Here is a 25801-nt window from a genome sequence, read left to right on the forward strand (position 1 = left end):
CGAGGGAAGTGTATTTATACAACTGTCAGTAAAGAGTTCTTTCCCTCCCACAAAATGTGTTTTCTTCCTTTGAAAACACAAACACCTGCTTGAAATGGTCATAGATCTGTGAAGGGTAAAAACAGATATCTGATCTGGTGTCCTGTGAATTTCTTCAGAGCCTTTGAGAGGGAGATGATTGTAGGAGATCAATGAGGTGATCAATTACTTAATTGGATCAACCTTACAGTGGGAGCAGAACACTTTCAAGTAACTAAAATGAAATGAAAACAAGCTAAATCACCAATGTGTGATACACTTCTGTTATTGAGACGCTTCACTTCAGTAATGGCCACATGCACCTGGCATAACCGAAACTATCAAAAAAACATGTCAACATTATTTGAAAATATACTGCTCAAAAAAATAAAGGGAACACTTAAACAACACAATGTAACTCCAAGTCAATCACACTTCTGTGAAATCAAACTGTCCACTTAGGAAGCAACACTGATTGACAATAAATTTCACATGCTGTTGTGCAAATGGAATAGACAACAGGTGGAAATTATAGGCAATAAGCAAGACACCCCCAATAAAGGAGTGGTTCTGCAGGTGGAGACCACAGACCACTTCTCAGTTCCTATGCTTCCTGGCTGATGTTTTGGTCACTTTTGAATGCTGGCGGTGCTTTCACTCTAGTGGTAGCATGAGAAGTAGACTACAACCCACACAAGTGGCTCAGGTAGTGCAGCTCATCCAGGATGGCACATCAATGCAAGCTGTGGCAAGACGGTTTGCTGTGTCTGTCAGCGTAGTGTCCAGAGCATGGAGGCGCTACCAGGAGACAGGCCAGTACATCAGGAGACGTGGAGGAGGCCGTAGGAGGGCAACAACCCAGCAGCAGGACCGCTACCTCCGCCTTTGTGCAAGGAGGAGCAGGAGAAGCACTGCCAGAGCCCTGCAAAATGACCTCCAGCAAGCCACAAATGTGCATGTGTCTGCTCAAACGGTCAGAAACAGACTCCATGAGGGTGGTATGAGGGCCCAACGTCCACAGGTGGGGGTTGTGCTTACAGCCCAACACCGTGCAGGACGTTTGGCATTTGCCAGAGACCACCAAGATTGGCAAATCCGCCACTGGCGCCCTGTGCTCTTCACAGATGAAAGCAGGTTCACACTGAGCACGTGACAGACGTGACAGAGTCTGGAGACGCCGTGGAGAACATTCTGCTGCCTGCAACATCCTCCAGCATGACCGGTTTGGCGGTGGGTCAGTCATGGTGTGGGGTGGCATTTCTTTGGGGGGCCGCACAGCTCTCCATGTGCTCGCCAGAGGTAGCCTGACTGCCATTAGGTACCGAGATGAGATCCTCAGACCCCTTGTGAGACCATATGCTGGTGCGGTTGGCCCTGGGTTTCTCCTAATGCAAGACAATGCTAGACCTCATGTGGCTGGAGTGTGTCAGCAGTTCCTGCAAGAGGAAGGCATTGATGCTATGGACTGGCCCGCCCGTTCCCCAGACCTGAATCCAATTGAGCACATCTGGGACATCATGTCTCGCTCCATCCACCAACGCCACGTTGCACCACAGACTGTCCAGGAGTTAGCGGATGCTTTAGTCCAGGTCTGGGAGGAGATCCCTCAGGAGACCATCCGCCACCTCATCAGGAGCATGCCCAGGCGTTGTAGGGAGGTCATACAGGCACATGGAGGCCACACACACTACTGAGCCTCATTTTGACTTCTTTTAAGGACATTACATCAAAGTTGGATCAGCCTGTAGTGTGGTTTTCCACTTTAATTTTGAGTGTGACTCCAAATCCAGACCTCCATGGGTTGATAAATTGGATTTCCATTGATTATTTTTGTGTGATTTTGTTGTCAGCACATTCAACTATGTAAAGAAAAAAGTATTTAATAAGATTATTTCTTTCATTCAGATCTAGGATGTGTTGTTTAAGTGTTCCCTTTATTTTTTTTGAGCAGTGTACTTATTTTTCTTTTGTCACACTGCAACACAAAAATACCTTCGTTTGTCACACTGCAACATCTAACACATATGCTTCCAACAACCATTCAATAAACCCACCATCCAAACATTAGCGTGGCTGAGTCCCAGAGGGGTTTATGGCATAATGTCCTGTTTATTGTCTTACTAATACTGGCTGGGTTCGAGTTCACCCTGACAGAACAACACGTGACTTTGGGCGGGGACTGCCAGTGTCGAGAGACTCAAAGATGGCCGGTGTCCAATTGTGTCTAAGCTCACGTGCACACATCGTGTTGTTCTCATGCACAAAACATGTAGAATGTTCACTGTAGAATGGACAATGGAAATACAGTGTACCTGGCCCAATCCACTACTAGTGAACCCAGTCATAGTCATATCAGAGACTAAGAATTCTAAGAGTCATTCCAGCCAGTTCCTCAGAATCACAAGTGTACAGTAAGAGACATTGACCTGGAAGTGGTTACTCATAACATTACATCAGTATGTTCTCAGACTATGAGCAGCACTAGACAGTGGAAAGACTTCTTTCTGGTCCGGAGCAGCACCTTACACCACTACAGTTCTAGCTACTGTACAATACAGTAGTCCACTGGCAGGACATGCCCAACAGAAGCAGGTACAAAGCAGTACATTAACTATGGTGGTATCTGTCCTACCATTTTAATTGTATGACAAAGATTTTTGAGAATATATGGCTGAAATTGTCCCCAGTTGCTCACATCATTGAAATAAAATAAAAAACAAAGCAGTGGATGTTGTAGACAGATTCAGGGGTGACAAGGCCCATCACTGCCTCTAGCCTTCCCTTCCCTCCCTTCCCTCACCTCAGAGTCGGAGCATTTCAGATATGCTGGACTTTCCTCTTCCTGCCTTGCTCAGTGACAGCTGTGGGTTATTATGACACCACGTGCAGCTAATTTTAACAGCTGTCTCACAGAGGCGGCATGTGCCAACGCAGCCTCGCCAGAGTCAACACTAACAAAACATAACCGGGCCATTTCTGAACGTGAGCCCTGTCCGGTTTTTTAGCATACAATATAGCTCAGTATGTATATTAGTTATTTTACAGTTTTTTTTGGTCATCTTTATTTTGTTATAACTCGACTGTATTCCTGCTGACCCAAAGTCAACATCAGGCATCTAATGTGTGTTAACTAGCTGTTCTTATCCAGTTAATTAGATGGAAGAAGCAGAATAGTTGCTGTGTGATTAAAGCATGATGTTTACTGTGAGCGTTGATCAATTGCAGATGACCGCAGGATCTGACCATGAAGTGGAACGTGACACTGTAATGCCACTGAGCCAGTGGTGCTGTTAGGGGGGCTAAAGGTCCCATTCTGGGGTCATGATCCGTGTGAGTAAATGAGTGTGTGTGTGGGTGTGTAGGTGGCCCACAACTGTAGGACAAACATGAATTTCAACCCCAAAACAACAATTATTCAACCCCAAGACGGCTGACTAAATACACAGAGACAGCGATCAACTCAAGGCAGAAACATCCAGTCTCATCTTATCATAGATTTATTACAATATAGCATCTGAACAACATAAAACACACTATCTGTTTACAGAAAAGTGTCAAAGGGCATTCCCCTCTGAAGTGCATACATACTCTCATACTGTCATGTGATTGTGGAAGATAAAAACTTTTACAGACATACAAGTTTTATACACACATATTCAATTGAATTCCATGTGACTGAGTTACATGGCTGAGTTACAAGTGTTAAAAACGACAACAGAAAATCGCTTGACCAATTGGCAACAAATTTGGTATATAGCATCTATGAACGTCTTTAAACACAATATTCTCCAAGACTCTAGCTCAAACAACATGGCCACTATAAGCCAATGAGCTTGCATGATTGTTTTTTCCTGTTATTACAGGAAACCTAACCATACTCTACAAGTTAGCTACACCCAGATCCCTGAGCGTGTGTGTGCCAAATTTCATCAATCTGAGTCAAACAGATCAAGAGATATAATCATGTGCCCATGACAGTGCCACTTTGTGGTTGATCTAAATGTGCTTGCATATGTTGAGTTTTGACAGTGTTTGGAACATGTGTATGAAGTTGTTAAAATACAAATATCTGTGTCTGATTTATATGCATTTATGTGCCAGGTCACGCCCACTTAAATGTTTATTGGTCAGTAGCGGCCATGTTGTTTGAGATGCTATCCTGGAAAATATTGCTTTGAGAGAACTTGGTACATAGATACCATGAATGAAGTTTCATGCAGATCGGTCATTCGATGCCAGATGAGTAGCGTTTTAAATGTTTAACAAAAAAATTGGAAATTGTGGAAAATCCATCATGGAAAAACGTATGCGTCATCGAAGCAAATTTGTTCCTTGTGAGGAGAGGGACCTATGTACCGAATTTCATGACTCTAGCTGAACCGGGGTAAGGGACATGACCTTTCAAAGTTTGCATCTTCAATCGCTTGTTATAAAGCCACCATGAGGCCAATTGACATGGCATTGCTTGAGAGGGTGTGGGGCCCATAGGCCTTTACCATCATGCCAAATTGCACCCTCTTAGGACTTACAGGAATGTGCAAATTCATTTTCCTTGGCGGAAGAAGATGTATAATAATAAACGCCAACAAATACAATAGGGCTTCTCACAGCTTCACTGCTTGAACCCCTAACAAGCCATAGAGAATGATCATTACAGTATGAGATGAGTTGATGCCTATGTCCCAAATAGCAATCTATTCTCTATCTATTGCCCTACTTTTGACCAGGGCCCAGAAGCACCTACTTGAGCCCTCTGGACCCTGGTCAAAAGTAAGGCACTACATAGGAAACAGGGAGCCATTTGGGACGCACCCCACGATTACAGTATGATCAAACATCTCTATCAACATGAGTGAGTTACTAAGACTATCTACTGTATTGGACACAAGCACATGATTTTCAAATCAGTCCTCCTGACTACATTCTGTACCAATATAGGATTTAAGACTCAAGGCATTTCAAGTAAATTCCGTACAGATAATCAGATTATCTTCATATACATTTTCTTTTCATTCTGTTATTTATAGACTATGTACAATATGAATAGAAAGTCATAATGCTGTTCAGGGATTGCATTATCACGGAGGACACTTCTCTGAGAGAAAAGGCGACAACACTTTACTTGAACTCGTCGTAAACATGCCGTGAAGCTTCATAGCATAAGGCTAAATACCACAATACATGTAAATATATATGTGTCATAACATTGGCATAGTATATCCTGGAGACCGGACACATGCTATGAAGCTTTACGACATGTTAATGAAACTGGTATGAAGCATTATGGCAGCGAGTTCAAGTAAAGTGTAAAACAAAAGGCAAAGTAACGTCATATGCAAATCCGTTTCTCCAGTTGTACGTTAACATTTTTTAAAAGTGCAGGATATTGAGAACATTGACTATCACAGTCATAATGATTGAGATGACAAAGCAATGTTACCCCCCAAGGCAGCCAGGCGGTAAGTTGATCAATGTTACCCCCCAAGGCAGCCAGGCGGTAAGTTGATCAATGTTACCCCCCAAGGCAGCCAGGCGGTAAGTTGATCAATGTTACCCCCCAAGGCAGCCAGGCGGTAAGTTGATCAATGTTCCATTTCTAATTCCAAAGTATAAAAAATGTAATAGTCCAGTTCCGTTCACAAGTTAACAGGTCATATTAAAACATATCCAAAGAGAATAACCTGGTCCCACATCCGTTTGTGCGGTATTGCCAACTCCTATTATCATTGTCATAGGAGTTGGCAAGACCACACAAACAGATCTGAGACCAGGCTAATGATCAAATACTTCACCTTAAAGTTACACGTACACCCTTTCCAAAGAGGGCCTATCAGTAATACAAGGAGCAGCCTTTCAAGTCCAAAGAGAACTGAACAACACCAACCAACCCAATGTACTAATACCTGACCTGCGTATAGCCCAGTCTCTGTCGTCATCTTAGTCTCAGACAGACACAGTACACTGAGAATACCGAAGGAAGAGCGTGGCTGCCCACAGGGCCACTGTACTTAACCTTTAACCCTCTCCCATGACCTCCAGTCTGCAGGAGTCTGCCATAGTGACACTGGCCAATGTGTGGCATGCCTGGCATCTCATTCAGAGGCTCACTCATAGAGCAGCAGGACTGACATGGGATGATCAGAATGACTGGGCAGCTTGTGCTGTCCTAAAGGCAGACATCACTGTACTGTTCTATGTGAGAGGGTGATGCTGGGTGAGGAGTCAGTACACTGTCTAAGAACAAGGCACTGTTTGCTTTGAATACATAGCACTGTTTGAGTAAATGATGTGTGTGGGCCAGTGTCTGCTGGCCCCAGAAATCTGATACTATTGTGTGGGTGCGTGTGTGTGTGTGTGTGTGTGTGTACCAGCAGTTTTCTCTGTTAGCAGGGGGACCCAGGCCCCTCAGTGTGCTGGGATGTGGTGGTTGTTGACCCCAGCAGGCCCCAGGAAGCCCATCATCTGTTTATTCTTCCTCTGCTCTGTCATCTGGGGAGAAGAGAAGGAAATAATAACTTATTCAATATAAACTACACACAGCGTTGCCAGTTTGGGCAGTTTTCAATTAAATCTTATCAGTGCCCAAATCTGTAGTTTTCATTCTGTATACAGGTACGAGTGTGAAGGGCCAATTAGCCTTGATTTCCTGTCTTCCATACTCACCCTGCTCTATGTAATATTTCAGAAACTATTGTCTGACTTGAGTCCTTAACAACTCTCCTAGGTAAACACAGTAATGTCTGTGACAACATGAACACCAGCACTTTGATTGTTCTGCCACGGAGAGGCCTGTGACTGCCTTGAGATCACATGTAGGAGAGGCAGGTGATGTGGTCGTGATGATCAGGTGATGATCGGGTGATGGTGAGTGATGAGATCTGTCACACTACTTGCTGCACACAACTAGTTAGCCCAAGGTCAGGGAGGGAAATTGCCTCGTACATAAAGGCATGATAACCTCAGAGAAAATGACAAGTGCATGTGAATGAGTAGATGTGAGTCAGTAGACCCGTGGTGATCTGTGCCTTGGGATGTCATGAAGGAGTTGAGAGCCTCTTGGTCAGAGAGGAGAGCGAGATGGCTGTATGGTTGAGCATTGAAACACAGGATTGCTGATTTCAATCCCTGGTTAAAAAGATATGTACTGGAATCAAATGTAACTTTGGATATTACACGGAGTTAAAGATAATGGAAGGCTGAGTGCATAGATCTGGTCCTCAAGGGCCACAGTGGATGCTTCTGAACTTTTAAAGGGATACAAATGAAGAAAGTCCGTAGCGTGTGGAAAAAACTCTGAACAATCAATGAAATCCATTGATCAGTTAAGTGCTAGGGACACCCACAAAATAAACAGGATGGTGGCCCTCGAATACTGACCGGTGTTCATAAGGCACCAAGCACTCAAACATGGACTGAAACGGGGAAAGCCTATTTGGACTTATCCAATAGGAAGTGCTCATCAAACATTGCATGTCACAATGAACATGACACTGGAGTTGTGCGGCCGTGTTCAGGGTCTAAATTAATGTCTTGTTCAACGACAGTAACGTACCTGATCCTTTAGCTCAGACAGCTGGGAGGACAGCAGGGACACCAGTGTGACGGTGCTGTCCAGTTTCTCCTGCAGGGAGCGCATCTCGTTCTGCTCGCCGTCCCCCTCGCTGCTCACCAGGGACATGGCCCGCATTCGGGGGAACCAGTCCAGGTTCTTCTCCTGGAGATAGAGAGAGGGGAAGGGAGAAAGAGAGGGGAGATTAATGTATTTACATAGCAGATTCAAAGTTAAAACCAGAGGGAGAGAGAGAGGGTAAGAAATGGTAAAAAAGGGGAAAACCAAAGAGAGGAGAGGAAAAGTGTGAAGGCTATACAGTGCATTCGGAAAGTATTCAGACACCTTCACTTTTTCCACATTTTGTTACGTTTGAGCCTTATTGTAACATTAGGTTGTTTTTTTTACCCCTCATCAATCTACACACAATACACCATAATGACAAAGCAAAAACAGTTTTTTGAAAATTTTACATAAAACTGAAATCACATTTATATAAGTATTCAGACAGTTTACTCAATACTTTTTTGAAGCACATTTGGCAGAGATTACAGCCTTGAGTCTTCTTGGGTATGACGTTACAAGCTTGGCACACCTGTATTTGGGGAGTTTCTCCCATTCTTCTCTGCAGACCCTCTCAAGCTCTGTCAGGTTGGATGGGGAGCGTCGCTGCACAGCTATTTTCAGGTCTCTTCAGAGATGTTCGATTGGCTTCAAGTCTGGGTTCTGGCTGAGCCACTCAAGGACATTCAGAGACTTGTCCCAAAGCAACTCCTGCGTTGTATTGGCTGTGTGCTTAGGGTTGTTGTCCTGTTGGAAGGTGAACCTGAGCACTCTGGAGCAGATTTTCATCAAGGATCTCTCTGTACTTCACCATTCATCTTTCCATTGATCCTGACTAGTTTCCCAGTTTTGGAAGGTAGAGGAACTCTGGAGCTCTGCCAGAGTGGCCACCGGGTTCTTGGTCACCTCCCTGACCATGGCCATTCTCCCCCAATTGCTCAGTTTGGCCGGGAGGTTACCTTGATGGTCTTGGTGGTTCCAAACTTCTTCCATTTAAGAATGGAGGCCACTGTATTCTTGGGGACCTTCAATGCGGCAGAAATGTTTTGGTACCCTTCACCAGTTCTGTTGCTCGACACAATCCTGTCTCGGAACTCTACAGATAATTCCTTCGACCTCATGGCTTGGTTTTTGCTCTGACATGCACTGTCAACTGTGGGACCTTATATAGACAGGTGTGTGCCTTTCTAAATCATGTTCAATCAATTGAATTTACCACAGGTGGACTCCAATCAAGTTGTAGAAACATCAAGGACGATCAATGGAAACAGGATGCACCTGATCTCAATTTTGAGTCTCATAGCAAAGGGTCTGAATACTTATGTAACTGAGGCATTTCTGCTTTTTATTTTTTATAAATTAGCAAAAATTTCCAAAAACCCGTTTTCACTTTGTCATTATTGGGTATAGTGTGTAGATGGATGAAAAATGAATTTAATCTAGTTTAGAATAAGGCTGTAACGTAACAAAATTTAGAAAAAGTCTAGGGGTCTAAATACTTTCCAAAGGCACTGTACAAAGACCGAGGCAGGCTGATTGACAAACAGAGTGAGGGAGCCAGGAACAGAATGTGAATGAGAGGAAGTCGGGATGGGGAGCAGTACATCCGTGGGAACCAGTGTTGTATATAAACTCTGGATTGCTGATGCTATGTATTGGCCAATGAGGGCTTGAAGCCACCGGTTGACCATATTGGCACTTTCCAGAAACCCCTTCAAACATTCAACCTCCAGCTGCGTACCCCCTCTAGCACCAGGGTCAGCACACTCTCAAATGTTGTTTTTTGCCATCATTGTAAGCCTGCCACACACACAACACTATACGATACATTTATTAAACATAAGAATGAGTGTGAGTTTTTGTCTTAACCCGGCTCATGGGAAGTGACAAAGGGCTCTTATAGGACCAGGGCACAAATAATAATAATATAATAATAAATAATTTTGCTTTTTATTTAACCATTTTACATATAAAACCTTATTTGTTCATTGAAAATTGTGAATTTCTCACCACAGATTAATGAGAAGGGTGTGCTTGAAAGGATGCAATGTTGAGTTGTATTTGAGACTCTCTCCATCTTAAGTCATTTTCCACACAGTCTGTGCCTGTATTTCGTTTTCATGCCAGTGAGGTGCCGAGAATCCACTCTCACATAGGTACGTGGTTGCAAAGGGCATCAGTGTCTTAACAGCGCAATTTGCCAGGGCAGGATACTCTGAGAGCAGCCCAATCCAGAAATCTGTCAGTGGCTTCTGATTAAATTCAATTTTCACAGAACCGCTTGTTGCAATTTCGATGAGGCTCTCTTGTTCAGATATCGGTAAGTGGACTGGAGGCAGGGCATGAAAAGGGATAACGAATCCAGTTGTTTGTGCCATCCGTTTCGGGAAAGTACGTGCGTAATTGCACACCCAGCTCACTCAGGTGCTTCACTATATCACATTTGACATTGTCCGTAAGCTTCAGTTCATTGGCACACATAAAAATCATACAATAATGGAAAGATCTGTGTGTTGTCCTTGTTAATGCAGACAGAGAAGAGCTCCAACTTCTTAATCATAGCCTCAATTTTGTCCCGCACATTGAATAGAGTTGCGGAGAGTCCCTTTAATCCTAGATTCAGATCATTCAGACAAGAAAAAGCATCACCCAGATAGGCCAGTCGTGTGAGGAACTTGTCATCATACAAGCAGTCAGAGAAGTGAAACTTATGGTCACTAAAAACTTTAAGCTCGTCTCTCAATTTTAAAAAAATGTGTCAATACTTTGCCCCTTGATAACCAGCGCACTTTTGTATGTTGTAAAAGCATTACATGGTCGCTGCCCATATCATTACGTAGTGCAGAAAATACATGAGAGATCAGGGGCCTTGCTTTAACAAAGTTAACCATTTTCACTGTAGTGTCCAAAACATCTTACAAGCTGTCAGGCATTCCCTTGGCAGCAAGAGCCTCTCGGTGGATGCTGCAGTGTACCTGAGTGGCATTAGGAGCAACTGCCTGCACGCGTGTTACCACTCCACTGTGTCTCCCTGTTATGGCTTTTGCGCCATCAGTACAGACACCAACACATCTTGACCACCAAAGTCCATTTGATGTCACAAAGCCGTCCAGTACTTTAAAAATATCCTTTCCTGTTGTCCTGGTTTCCAGAAGAGGATGTCTTCCTTAATTGACCCCCCATAAACATAACAGACATATACCTGGAGCTGTGCCAGGCCCGCCAAATCTGTTGACTCATACAGCTGTAACGCATAGAATTCACTGGCTTGTATGTGAAGCAGTAATTGTTTCAAAACATATCCTGCCATGTCACTGATGCGTCATGAAACAGTGTTGTTTGATGAAGGCATTCTCTCCTGTGACAATCTGAAGGATCAGGTTACAGTGGGTCCGAGATTGGAATGTAAACTGTGGAACACAGAGAAACCCTTGGACATCAAAAGTTTGAATAATTAAACAATATTTATATTTTTGAGAATGTGGGAGTGGCCCGTGGACACTTACGGGACAGTCATGACGAGTGTGTTTCATTTGGTGATCTCATGAAGGACAGGAAACCCACATTACTGTATCTCTGTTTGTGTACACTAATCAATTATCAGGTTTACATCTACATGTGATTACATATGAAACTATTTGTGAAAAGATGAAATGTGATGTTAGCCTAACAGTAACATTAAGGAAATGTTATTTATATATTTTTTCATTTTTGTTTAATGTTTAGCTCACATATCATTTAAAAGCATACATTACGGTGTCTGTAATATAATAAACGTGGCATAAACAAATGTACTATAAAATATATGTATAATATTTGTTTTACAATACAAAACATACGACAACATACTGACACACACAAACATCCACAACATCCCCCCCTGCCCAGACCCACCTTATATTTAGAAAAAAACTCTTGCAAGAAAACCACATCTGCTGACAATCTCTAAGTGTTCAAGAACCATATGCCCCCCCATCATAGAGAATGTGTACATTCCATGTAATACGTTGGATTTTGTTGGTCTTTACTTGTATAAAATAAAAAGTGAACATTGTCTGTTCTGTCATTGAAGAACCAGATAAAACATTTTAGCAGACAGTTGTATGAGGGTGGTGGGCATTTCATGAAATGGGATAGTCATAGTATAAACACATAGTTATTGTATTCGTTACATAAAGTACCAGTCAAAAGTTTGGACACAACTACTCATTCAAAGGCATTTCTTTATTTTTACTATTTTCAACGTTGTAGAATAATGGTGAAGACATCACAACTATAACACATATGGAATCATGTAGTAACCAACAAAGTCTTAAACAAATCAAAATATATCTTATATATTTCAGATTCTTCAAAGTAGCCACCCTTTGCCTTGACAGATTTGCTCACTATTGGCATTCTCTCAACCAGCTTCATGAGGTAGTCACCTGGAATGGGTTTCAATTAACAGGTGTGCCTTGTTAAAAGTTAATTTGTGGAATTTCTTTCCTTCTTAATGCATTTGAGCCAATCAGTTGTGTTGTGACAAGGTAGTGGGGGTATACAGAAGATGGTTTTTTACCAAATATGGCCAAGTCCATATTATGGCAAGAACAGCTCAAATAAGCAAAGACAAACGACAGTCCATCATTACTTTAAGACATGAACGTCAGTCAATCCATAAAATTTCAACAACTTTGAAAGTTTCTTCAAGTGCAGTTGCAAAAACCATCAAGTACTATGATGAAACTGGATCTCATGAGGACCGCCACAGGAAAGGAAAACCCAGAGTTACCTCTGCTGCAGAGGATAAGTTCATTAGAGTTACCAGCCTCAGAAATTGCATCCCAAATAAATGCTTCACAGAGTTCAAGTAACAGACATCTCATCATCAACTGTTCAGAGGAGACTGCGTGAATCAGGCCTTCATGGTCGAATTGCTGCAAAGAAACCACTACTAAAGGACACCAATAATAAGAAGAGACTTGCTTGGGCCAAGAAACACGAGCAATGGACATTAAACCAGTGGAAATCTGTCCAAATGTGAGATTTTTGGTTCCAACCGCCGTGTCTTTGTGAGACGCAGAGTAGGTGAACAGATGATCTCTGCATGTGTGGTTCCCATCGTGAAACATGGATGAGCAGGCGCAATGGTGTGGGGGTGCTTTGCTGGTGACACTGTTGTGATTTATTTAGAATTCAAGGCATACTTAACCAGCATGGCTACCACAGCATTCTGCAGCGATACGCCATCCCATCTGGTTTGCGCTTAGTGGGACTATCATTTGTTTTTCCAACAGGACAATGACTCAACACACAGGCGTGTTGGGCCAAAAAATATATATACACATTTTGATGCGTTTAACACTTTTTTGGTTACTACTTGATACCATCCGTGTTATTTCATAATTTTGATGTCTTCACTATTATTCTACATTGTAGAAAATAGTAAAAATAAAGAAAACCCCTTGAATGAGTAGGTGTCCAAACTTTTGACTGGTACTGTATATATAGTGTGTGTGAGCATATGGGCTGAGCAGACATTTAACAGAGAATACACAAAAAACATAAATCAAATTACTTCTTTGTACTTTGAGGTGCTACTCCTTTTAGGGCTTTTAAACTCTAACTCCTCTCCTGATGTACCGAAAGCCTGTGGATTATGTCTTTGTACATACAATGGAGATAGACTGCCATTTAAGTATTGTGGTCAGTTTCTATTACCGGAAGCGGAGGTGAGATTTGATTCGTCTTGCGTTTTTTTCCCAGCCTAGCAGACAGGTCCTGGACCAATTGAATGGACTGGCTGTGGATTTGATCTCTGCGTCTTCAGAATGTTGACTTTAGTCTAATAGTTCCACAGCCTGAAGATTACAGTGCGATGGTATTTAGTGTTCTTCTGTTTCACGATGATCCTATGGCATCGTTTAGTGATATATCCATGTCAAGTTCCTCCGATATCAGCTTGAACACGTAGTTGGAAAGGTCCCCTTTTTCCTCGTCTTCCAGTAAGGACAATATTTCTCATGTTGTTTCGTCTCATTCAGTTTTGCTGCTGGTCAAATTCATCTTCTAAACTTTGTAACTTTGTTTCCAGAAGGCTAATTTTCTTGTCTTGTTCGTTCATGCGCACGACTTGTAAGAGCATGTCTGACACTACTTTCTTTTTGAGCTAATCTACTTTTTTAACAACAGATTGTAGCACTTTGTTTTGGTGTGCATTGAGAGCATATTGGCTACATTACACGACCAGAGGTTTGTGGACACCTGCTTGTCGAACATCTCATTCCAAAATCATGGGCATGGGAGTTGGTCCCCCTTTACTGCTATAACAGCCTCTACTCTTCTGGGAAGGCTTTCCACTAAATGTTGGAACATTGCTGCAGAGACTTGCTTCCATTAAGTCACAAAAGCATTAGTGAGGTCGGGGACTGATGTTGGGCAATTAGGCCTGGCTCGCAGTCGGCGTTCCAATTCAATCCCAAAGGTGTTCGATGGGGTTGAAGTCAGGGCTCTGAGCAGGCCATTCAAGTTCTCCCACACCAATCTCGACAAACCATTTCTGTATGGATCTCTTTTTTGCACGGGAACATTGTCATGCTGAGACAGGAAAGGGCCTTCCCCAAACTGCTGTCACAAAGTTAGAAGCACAGAATCGTGTAGAATGTCATTGTATGCTGTAGCGTTAAGATTACCCTTCACTGGAACTAAGGGGCCTAGTCTGAACCATGAAAAACAGCCCCAGACCATTATTCCATTATTCCTTTAGTTGGCACTATACATTTGGGCAGGTAGCGTTCTCCTGGCATCCACCAAACACAGATTCGTCCATTGGACTGCCAGATGGGGAAGCGTGATTAATCTCTTCAGAGAACGCATTTCCAATGTTCCAGAGTTCAATGCCTGTGAACTTTACACCACTCTAGCCAACGCTTGACATTGCGCATGGTGATCTTGTGTGCGGCTGCTTGGTCATGGAAGCTCCCGACCAACAGTTCTTGTGCTGACGTTGCTTCCAGAGGCAGTTTGGAACTCGGTAGTGAGTGTTGCAACCGAGGACAGACGATTTTTGCACATTACGCGCTTCAGCACTCGGTGGTCCCGTTCTATGAGCTTATGTGGCCTACCACTTTGTGGTTGAGCCGTTGTAGACGTTTCCACTTCACAATAACAGCACTTGCTGTTAACCGGGGCAGCTCTAGCACTGCAGAAATGTGACAAAGAGACTTGTTGGAAAGGTGGCATCCTATGACGATGCCATATTGAAAGTCACTGAACTCTTCATTAAGGCCAGTCTACTGCCAATGTTTGTCTATGGAGATTGTTTGGCTGTATGCTCAATTTTATACACTGGTCAGCAACGGGTGTGGCCGAAATAGCTGAATTCACTAATTTGAATGGGTGTCCACATACTTTTGTGTATATATAGTGTATGTTTTCCTGGATATCGTTTAGCTGTTCTTTACTCTCGTTTGCATCTCCAAGTTGCTCCTTGTCTTTTCCTCTGAGGGAAGCTTGTTGGATTCGTGTTGCTGCGCCGCTTTACCAACTGATTGGTTCGCTGTTGTTCATAACTGACCGCTCACTCTCTCCCAGTTACTTGGGGATATATTGATCTATCAATTTTAGAGGCTTAATTTAAACTGTTGTCTGGCTTCTACATTTAATCACAGTTTTGTATGTAAAAACTTGACCTACTCATTCCTCAAGCATCCTATCGGTACACGCATTCTTTCGCATTTCTATAGCTTCCTAAATAAAAATTATAATGGTGGGGAAGTGCCAAGATGGAGGCGCCGTGGTGTCAAATCAGCTCCCCCTGTCAATCATCTAGTGAATACATAAATCATTGGTGGGAACTGGTCCAAGTTCCTCACTTAAGAGGAGTGTGTGCTGGGAGACAGGCCTGCTGTCTCAGAGCCAGCCACTGCAGTAAGCTGTAGAGAGCTTCTCAGACAAATTGACTCCAGATCAGATGGCTGGGTACTGCAGTAAGCTGTACAGTATGTCTCCTCAAAGAAACTGACTCCAGATAAGCCTCCACAAGCTCAAACACATAACCATTGTGTTTCAAGTGAAGCAGTGAATAAAATGAGTAGGAATATAGCACTGTTGTAATTGCAGATACAGATCAACAATAAACAAGGATTTGAAAAGGAGAACGGGGAACATTATATAACAGCAGCATTATGTAATAGGCTTAAGTTGTGTACGTGTGTCTGTGCCAATATCTGTGTGTCGGTTTGCCTTTGTGTGTGTGTGTGTGTGTGTGTGTGTGTGTGTGTGTCTTTTGCGCGGATGTGTGTTGATTATATTCTTGCTTATGCGCCGATGTGCGCATGTGCGGATTTGTATCTGTGTGTGTAAGACAACGTTCAGTGAGACAGATAGATTGCAATCAGCTGATGTTATGTAAGCGCTTGTTGCCAGTTTGGCTGAAAAACAGAGTTTAAAAAGGTGCTGAGAGTGCTTTTACTAAAAGCGTACAGTCCACAGACTAACCTTTGAGCTGTGTGTTTGGGCTAATATAAACAATCCCAGCCTACCTCTGACATAACGAGTCAATCCCAAAATAACCTCAGTGTAAAAATTGACTTGGGCACAATCACCTGCCAAAATAATAACAGTGTACAGTATAACAGTATATGAGGGTGAGTCAGGGGTTCAGTACTGCTTCACTGAACCATTCTGACACCTCACTTAGTCTCACACTACAGACTACACCACTCACAGTGGCTCTCCAGTGGTTGGCCCTCGCCATATCGCGGTGAAGCTTTTCCACCAGGCACACAACAGAACATGGACAAAGCACACAACTCAGCATGATAGTGACTAGGGGAACAACCATTTTAGGCTTGAGAGGAGTTGTGTATGGTTTGAGAGGAGTTGTGTATGGTTTCTCCTGCCTGCAGCACTGATTCTCTAGTGGAGGAATCTACACTGCAACAGAGAGAGAAAGAGAGAGTGTGTGTGTATATGAAAGAGAGAGAGAGAGAATCAGAGAGGCACAGACCGATAAAGGGGAGTTATAGGGACACCCACTCACACACTCTTAACCTGCTCAGAGGGATGACTAATTCATAAACCATGATTAAACTCCAGAGAATGTTTCGGGTATAGTCAGGTACAGGTGCCCTCTGTAGGGCTTTTGTTTATTGGTTAGTGCTATTTGGAATCTTTGGGACGTCCCTACCCTAAACCCTAAACATAAGACTTACCTAACCCTAACCCTTACCTTAACCTTCTACATTTCAACTTCAATGGGGTGACATCAAAGTTGGGACATCCCAAGGATACCGTTTTGACTTTTCCTTTGTTTATTTGGCTAGTCACTGACATAGCACCACCCATAAGGGTACACGCTCACACCTCACCTGAGGAAGCATTCTTTTTTTGACCAATCCACTTCCATAATCAACCCTAGTGGCCTACAGTCCACTACACTGCTATCAAACTAAGAAAAGCAAGCAGCACATGATTGTGTTAATCACTGTCTTGAGAAAGAGCCCCAAGGTTGTCCAATTCACCCATCTCTGCTGGAGACTGTACTAAATGTGCTGCCTTCCACTTGACTCACCTAGGTAAAAACTGACTGACTCAGAGGAGTGTGGGTGTGCGCGCGTGTGTCTGTGTGAGTGAGTGAGTCAGTGAGACTATGCGTGTGTGATGCATGTGCCCCCCCACAGGGACACGCTGACCTTTGGTTTCTATAGATCATGAGTTCAGAGGCCCCTCTACGCTCGTCTTCCTCTATCCTGTTGCAACCGACAGCCACGTTGCTAAGGAGACAAATGACTTGCGGCGTGATAATGAGTGTGTGTCAGAGTGTTTGTGAGAGAAAGGGACGGGAGAGCACGTGCCATGCAAGGCTGATCCATTAGCAGGCCACTTGAGATGGGTTATGTAACACAGCTGTGGCTGCAGTACACCTGCTGGTTCTGTGCTCACTGTGATAAATCTCACACAAACACACACACACACTTCAGAACGTATTCAGACCCCTTCACTTTTTCCACATTTTGTTACGTTACGGCCTTATTCTAAAATTCATTCAACTGTTTTATCCCCCTTATCAATCTACACACAATACCCCTAATGAGAAAGCAAAAACAGGTTTTTAGAAATTTTTGCTAAAAAATTAAACTGAAATATCACATTTACATAAGTTTTCAGACCCTTTACTCAGTACTTTGTTGAAGCACATTTGGCAGAGATTACAGCCTCGAGTCTTCTTCGGTAGGATGCTACAAGCTTGGCACACCTGTATTTGTGGAGTTTCTCCCAATCTTCTCTGCAGATCCTCTCAAGCTCTGTCAGTTTGGATGGGGAGTGTTGCTGCACAGCTATTTTCAGGTCTCTCCAGAAATGTTCGATCTGGTTCAAGTCTGGGCTCTGGCTGGGCCACTCAAGGACATTCAGAGATTTGTGCCGAAGCCAATCCTGCATTGTCATGGCTGTGTGCTTAGGGGCGTTGTCCTGTTGGAAGGTGAATCGAAGCACTCTGTAGCAGATTTTCCATCAAGGATCTCTCTGTACTTTGCTCCGTTCATCTCTCTCTCAACCCTGACTACTCTCCCAGTCCCTGCCGCTGAAAAACATCCCCACAGCATGAGGATGCCACCACCATGCTTCACCGTAGGGATGTTGCCAGGTTTCCTCCAGATGTGACGCCTGGCATTCAGACAAAAGAGTTCAATCTTGGTTTCATAAGACCAGAGAATCATGTTTCTCATGGTCTGAGAGTCCTTTAGGTGCCTTATGGCAAACTCCAAGCGGGCTGTCATGCGCCTTTTACTGAGGAGTGGCTTCCGTCTAGCCGTCTAACTTCCGTCTAACCATAAAGGACTGATCGGTGGAGTGCTTCAGAGATGGTTGTTTTTCTGGAAGGTTCTCCCATCTCCACAGATGAACTCTGGAGCTCTGTCAGAGTGACCATCGGGTTTTTGGTCACCTCCCAAGAACCCATTTTAGGAACCCATTTTCGCTTTGTCATTATGGGGTATTGTGTGTAGATTGATGAGGATTTTTTTTAAAAATTTAACACATTTTAGAACAAGGCTGTAATGTAACAAAACATGGAAAAAGTCAAAGGGTCTGAATACTTTCCAAATGCACTATAAGCATGCAAAACACACACATACACACACACACACACACACACACACGCACACACACACACACACACGTAACAGGATTCTGCCAATCACAGTGCTTATAGGCCCTACATAAACAGATTAAGCATGACGTCACCATGCACTAGTACCTTGGACTGACTGGCCATCAGAAGAGGATGCATAATTTGTTTAAAACATGCTAAAATAGATTCAGTCGTCAATTATGTTATGCAAATCTGCATTGTTATACAATCATCCCTGATCTCCCATTATGTCATAATGTAAATCACCACAATGATGTTTAAATCCATTAACCTCTTGGCAACCATCTAAAACACCTTTTGGTAACCCTTTACTTTAAGCATCCAGCTATAATGCTTTATAACATGTTATAATCAAGTATGAGCTTTTATGTTTTATAACAAGGCATATCATATGTTAAGTATCTCTTTGTTTCAACATTTGAACAGATTCAAAATCGCTGGTAGTAGTCATTCAGGCTCATGACAGGCTCATGACAGGCTCATTATTCAGGCTCATGACAAGCCTAACGATGCATCATAATACCTACCCAATACATAAAAGCTCCTCTGTATGGCTTTCCAGACAGGTTGCAGCACTCATTACCATACAGTGAGCTGATGCCTCCACCCTTGATATGACTGTATCACACTACTACAACCCCAGAGGGGAGAAGGTCTGAGTATCACACCACTACAACCCTAGAGGGGAGAAGGTCTGAGTATCACACTACTACAACCCCAGAGGGGAGAAGGTCTGAGTATCACACTACTACAACCCCAGAGGGGAGAAGGTCTGAGTATCACACCACTACAACCCCAGAGGGGAGAAGGTCTGAGTATCACACTACTACAACCCCAGAGGGGAGAAGGTCTGAGTATCACACTACTACAACCCTAGAGGGGAGAAGGTCTGAGTATCACACTACTACAACCCTAGAGGGGAGAAGGTCTGAGTATCACACTACTACAACCCCAGAGGGGAGAAGGTCTGAGTATCACACTACTACAACCCTAGAGGGGAGAAGGTCTGAGTATCATACTACTACAACCCTAGAGGGGAGAAGGTCTGAGTATCACACTACTACAACCCCAGAGGGGAGAAGGTCTGAGTATCACACTACTACAACCCTAGAGGGGAGAAGGTCTGAGTATCACACTACTACAACCCTAGAGGGGAGAAGGTCTGAGTATCACACTACTACAACCCCAGAGGGGAGAAGGTCTGAGTATCACACTACTACAACCCCAGAGGGGAGAAGGTCTGAGTATCACACTACTACAACCCCAGAGGGGAGAAGGTCTGAGTATCACACTACTACAACCCCAGAGGGGAGAAGGTCTGAGTATCACACTACAACAACCCCAGAGGGGAGAAGGTCAGAGTATCACACTACTACAACCCTAGAGGGGAGAAGGTCTGAGTATCACACTACTACAACCCCAGAGGGGAGAAGGTCTGAGTATCACACTACTACAACCCCAGAGGGGAGAAGGTCTGAGTATCACACTACTACAACCCCAGAGGGGAGAAGGTCTGAGTATCACACTACTACAACCCTAGAGGGGAGAAGGTCTGAGTATCACACTACTACAACCCTAGAGGGGAGAAGGTCTGAGTATCACACTACTACAACCCCAGAGGGGAGAAGGTCTGAGTATCACACTACTACAACCCTAGAGGGGAGAAGGTCTGAGTATCACACTACTATAACCCGAGAAGGGAGAAGGTCTGAGTATCACACTACTACAACCCTAGAGGGGAGAAGGTCTGAGTATCACACTACTACAACCCTAGAGGGGAGAAGGTCTGAGTATCACACTACTACAACCCCAGAGGGGAGAAGGTCTGAGTATCACACTACTACAACCCCAGAGGGGAGAAGGTCTGAGTATCACACTACTACAACCCCAGAGGGGAGAAGGTCTGAGTATCACACTACTACAACCCTAGAGGGGAGAAGGTCAGAGTATCACACTACTACAACCCTAGAGGGGAGAAGGTCTGAGTATCACACTACTACAACCCTAGAGGGGAGAAGGTCTGAGTATCACACTACTACAACCCCAGAGGGGAGAAGGTCTGAGTATCACACCACTACAACCCCAGAGGGGAGAAGGTCTGAGTATCACACTACTACAACCCTAGAGGGGAGAAGGTCTGAGTATCACACTACTACAACCCTAGAGGGGAGAAGGTCTGAGTATCACACTACTACAACCCTAGAGGGGAGAAGGTCTGAGTATAATAGTAACAGTCACTAGTTTCTGTGAAACCTGAGAGAAGTACTGCACTGTAGCTATATAACCACGTCTAAGAAGATAATTAAAAGGAGAGGAAGAGAGGGAGACTGATGCTGGGCAGGGGGAGGGGTGAGGCTCAGTCACGTTTTGCGTGTTTTTTTCTCTCTTTTTTTTGGCTGAGTCTGCTGCAGAGGCTGCGGGTTCACAGTCAGACGCTATGGATACTGCATACACATACACTGTCAGGACAAACGTTGTGTTTGTGTGTGCGAGGAGTGTGAATTTAACGTTCCAACACGGTTTTCACATTTAGCGTAGGGACTCAAATATAAAATCCTGACTTATCATTGCATCACCAGTACCTTGGTGATAAAACACACACACCCTTATGTCATGCAACACAGACCCTGTGTGTTGAGGTAAAGACATGTGTAGAGCATGGAAGTAGCTAATAAACTACCCACCTTGATCATCTGGGCCACGTAGCTCTCGGGGCCAGTGTACTCTGTGGGGTCCTTCACCCTCACCAGAACCAGGAAGTACAGGTAGTGCCACATGTTGTGTTCCGACCTGATGTGCTCTTCAAATGACACCGTCTTGTTGTCAAACTTATCCCTCTCCAACCCTGAGAGAGGTAAAACATGACTTATACACTCTGATAACAACAATTCACTTTACCGTTCCGTCTTTCTTTGGTGTTCTTAACCATATTTTAGAGCCTCTATCCTGTCTTGTATATCTACAGCACATATTAATGTCTGATATCTACAGGCAGCATGCACAATATAGCAAGTTAGAGTCTAATGGGTATTGCTACCAAAGTTGCAAGAAGCAAGAAATTTACTGTAGAATGACGCTATTTACTGAATTTATCATGATGATACAAAACCCCCCACAGTTTCACGCAGAAGGGTAACAAATAAAGCAACAAACCTGTACTATTTGTATTTCTCTGCTATGTACAGTTATGTAGTGCTGTGTACTGTTATGTGGTGCTCTAGCGCTGTATAGTGCCATGTAGTTCTACGTAGTGCTACATAGTGTTATGTAGCGCTATGTGGTGCTATGTAGGGCTGTGAACCCACCACAGATGAAGCAGGTGGTCTTCAGTATCTCCTCCTTCCTCTGCTTCTCGCTCCTCAGGTCGGCGAACGTATCGATGATGACGCCGAAGATGAGGTTGAGGACAATGATGATGACAATAAAGAAGAACAGTAGGTCATACACCACACGGGCTGCAAACAGAGGATCCTGGTAAACGAGAGGACCAGTGAGAAACAATGAAAAGGTGATATTCATCAGCATCATCATGAAAAGTTGTATCACTATACACGTCATCATACTCAGCATCGTCATAATCAGCATCCCAATTAATACCATTATCATCGTCATGAAAAAGATTTGGCCTTTTGTTTTCTATAAAACAAACAAGACAATCCACCCCCCCATCCATCAATTACTGGCTGACTGGTTCATTGATCAACTGATCGATTGTATCAGGTCACTCACATCTTTGGAAGGCTTCCTCAGCACGTCTCCTACTCCCCCTCCGTTCCTCAGGCCCTGGTTCAGCACCGTCACGATACACATCAGCAGAGTGTCACACACACGCTCCGTCCCATCATCCTCCCCCACCATCACTGGACACAAAAATAGTGTACAAAACTAATGATAGATGTACACAACAAAGGTAGTAGTGTCCTAGATCTTCCTGACAATGAGTGGCATGTTTATAATTCAAAAACATTCTGACAAAATTCTAAAACACAGGTTCAAATGCCTTCACAATAGTAGATGTAGGACTTCAACACAGGATGAAAGAGTTTAAACAAAGGAACACATGGGATGATGTGACCCCTCTACGAGGGTGTAAAGAAAAAAGCAAGGGGGAGATTGAGAGGGTGAAACGTAGCCAGAGATGGAGGGATAGAAATAGCATGGAGAGAAGTGCGGGTTAGGACACGTGTAGAGGCCCCTGAAGTGCTTGTGATCCATGGACACACTGGGCTGGAGAACAAAGATGAGGACGATGAGTCATCCCCTCTGCTTCTCCCTCTCCAGGATGCTGCTTTAACATCCTGCCTCTAACACCCTGTCTCAACACTCTTCCTCAGCCACTGCCTCAGTGTGGAACCTTCCAGAGGCTAACTGACTAGAGAGGAGAGCCAACACTTCACAATTTACACAGCTCCCTGAACAGGTACACACTTAGAGGGCTACTGAACATGAAGAACTGAGAACTGACTGAACGAGCCATGGTCTGATTAGGAACCACTGTTACAGGACATTGAGTTTGGGGATCCATGTGCACATGTGCCAAATGCTGTTAGATAAAACATTCATGATAAGGACAAGTGGTTGGCTGTTCATATCACATGGCCTCAAAAAAAGAGAGACAGAGGTGATAGGTTGGATAGAAAGTGCTGAAAGAGCAGAGGGCTGGATTCAAAACCATGTTCGCAACAGTACATTGTACATATGCTCCAGAGGCAGCGGCTATAGACCACTAGACCTGCCCAGATCACACACAGAGCTTCTTTAGTTGGCTAAACGGAATTGACATGGAGAGTTCTAAAGCCTGCTGCAGTGTCAATTATACACAGAGGAAAGTGCTAATGAGACAAGGGGAGAATACCTTTTCAGGGGGTCATTTTAGAAACTTAGTTGGTGATAACTTACTGGTGACAGACGTGGGTAAGGAGTCTGGGCAGCCGTCTTTCAAACACTTGTCGGAGGGAGCTCGGCCATCTTTTAGCGTTTCCAGTTTCCCTAAAAGCAGGAAAATAAGCAAGTCCAACTGAAAACAAAATAATAGGACAGTATACAGAAATTATTCTGAGTAGGTTAGAGAGAAAAACGCTTGAAGGTTCTCATCAATATTTCATAATCTATAAACGTTATTAAAAAGGTCGCAGCAAAACAAGGAGCAGACATGCCCCTTTTGTCATGGAGGATAGATCTGTTATCCATTCATAACCAGTCATGATAGACTCCACATGAATCTCATTCGCAGTAGTTGTGTATCCAGCACATAACAGCAGATGCAGGCTGGTGGCTATGTGTGTTTGAAAATACTGACATTTCAACAGGCCCTTCATATCCTTTTCAACAGTGCTTGACTGTGATAATGAGAGACAGGCAGAGTGAAGAGGTCCACACCTGGGCTGGAGAGACCAGGGACCCTTGAGACCATAACAGGGAGTAGGGAAGCTGGGGAGATGGGGCAGGGTGTTCCCCCCTCCTCGCCACTACTAAAACATAACGTTGTCACAACATTATAAATAGGTTGTGAGAAGGCTGGTTATGACATTGACCACGTTTACATGCGCAAAGTAGTCCGGATAGTAGCTCATAACCCACTTAAGGTCTTATTTGGGATAAACTGTTTACATGCACCTTTGATATCCTGCTCACGAGTATCCCTGTCTCCAGAAATAAACAGAATATTCCTAATTGAAGTTCATATGGGTTAAATGGAATAGTAACTGAAATGTGGACACTGACTGTGGGCCTATGACCTCTCACATGTAAAATAATATAATATTAACTCCTGCAGACTTATGCATTTCTTGCAGTGAAATTATACAACAAATATTAATTTTGTCTTGGGAACAGGAGTGGAGAAATATTATTTATTTCATTGAACATCTCGAGCAAATGTGAATGCACGTGTAAAGTGTTATCTTTGACATCGTTATGCAAACAGACAGTATTTCAACCGCATATAATATGCACCCAAAACCAACTGAAGACTTATCAGAAATGTCTCATCGTTTTCTCAGCTTTTCATTTCCTTAAAACCGGTCAAACTGATGACATTTGGACATTTTGCACAGGAACAATCTTTCCACTGTTTTGGAGTTATTGCGTTTTACGGTCCCTAAACGAAACAGACAACTTTACCGTTGTTAACTAGATTACTAATGTATTAATTTTATCAATATAAGACATTATTCTGGTGAACACTATTTTATTTAGTCTTCTAGGGCAAAATGTTATGACAGAAGAGAAGTTGCATGTATCTAACTATAGTTGACAAACAAATGACCTACCAAATGTTGGAAATTATAAGCAGAAACGTATTTAAATTAGGGGTGAAAGTAGCATAAGCCAGTAGTCTATAATGTCCAGTACGGAGTATCAGCAAAACAAATTATTATGATGGATGGAACTACTTTTTAAAGTGATGTTTGACAATCAGATGAAAACATCACACAATGGGATGCGTAAAACAGTCTGCAATAAACAACAGTAAATGGGATGTTTACATGCCACAGTATTCCATCGAAGATCAGAATACCCCAGGCATTTTATGCAGGTTTCTCATAACCGGGATACAAACTTTTTCAGGTGATTGTGAACGGGATATGATGTTTATACGCGTCAACTCGATAATTGAGTACACCGAATAATAATGGGATATTGGTGTGCATGTAAACGTAACCACTTGTGAGAACGTCTCAAATTGATTGGTCACATATAGTGACTTGGAGACAACTTTGTGACAACCAATTCTGTCTAATAGGGTCCATGCCTGGAGCTTTTTTTCTCGTAAGAGATTCTAGTATATACCCATCTCATAACCCTCTCTCTTCGCTGCTTCAGATTGTCCCAAACATACATTTTCTTTTCAGGCACATTTCAATAAACCCAAATAATTTCACTATCAAACAGTTTGTCCCAAGCGTCACCTATGGCCAATGGACTGTGTGATATAACACTCACATAAAGAGGTAATATGCATTATAAACCTGGGTAAACGGACAAACACGATTTAAGAAAATTAACTGCAATTTAAAGAGCCCGGTTGACTG

The 25801-nt window shown here is 43.3% G+C and overlaps 1 protein-coding gene across 2 annotated transcripts in view; it reads right to left on the minus strand.

Annotated features, from left to right (window-relative positions):
- Positions 1–3497: 3497 nt before the first annotated feature.
- itpr2 (inositol 1,4,5-trisphosphate receptor, type 2) overlaps positions 3498–25801 on the minus strand; it is a 132434-nt gene continuing 110130 nt past the window's right edge. For both annotated transcript variants that reach the window (XM_029758792.1, XM_029758793.1), the window contains exons 52-57: positions 23667–23756; positions 22497–22627; positions 22073–22238; positions 21452–21612; positions 7571–7732; positions 3498–6507 (exon numbers count right to left, since the gene is read on the minus strand). In XM_029758792.1, coding sequence (XP_029614652.1) covers positions 6424–6507; positions 7571–7732; positions 21452–21612; positions 22073–22238; positions 22497–22627; positions 23667–23756 — 794 coding nt within the window. In that variant the 3' untranslated portion in view covers positions 3498–6423. The remainder of the gene's footprint in view (positions 6508–7570; positions 7733–21451; positions 21613–22072; positions 22239–22496; positions 22628–23666; positions 23757–25801) is intronic.

This window comes from Salmo trutta, chromosome 7 (genome assembly GCF_901001165.1).
Source record: "Salmo trutta chromosome 7, fSalTru1.1, whole genome shotgun sequence".
In the NCBI taxonomy this organism is placed as follows: Eukaryota; Metazoa; Chordata; class Actinopteri; order Salmoniformes; family Salmonidae; genus Salmo; species Salmo trutta.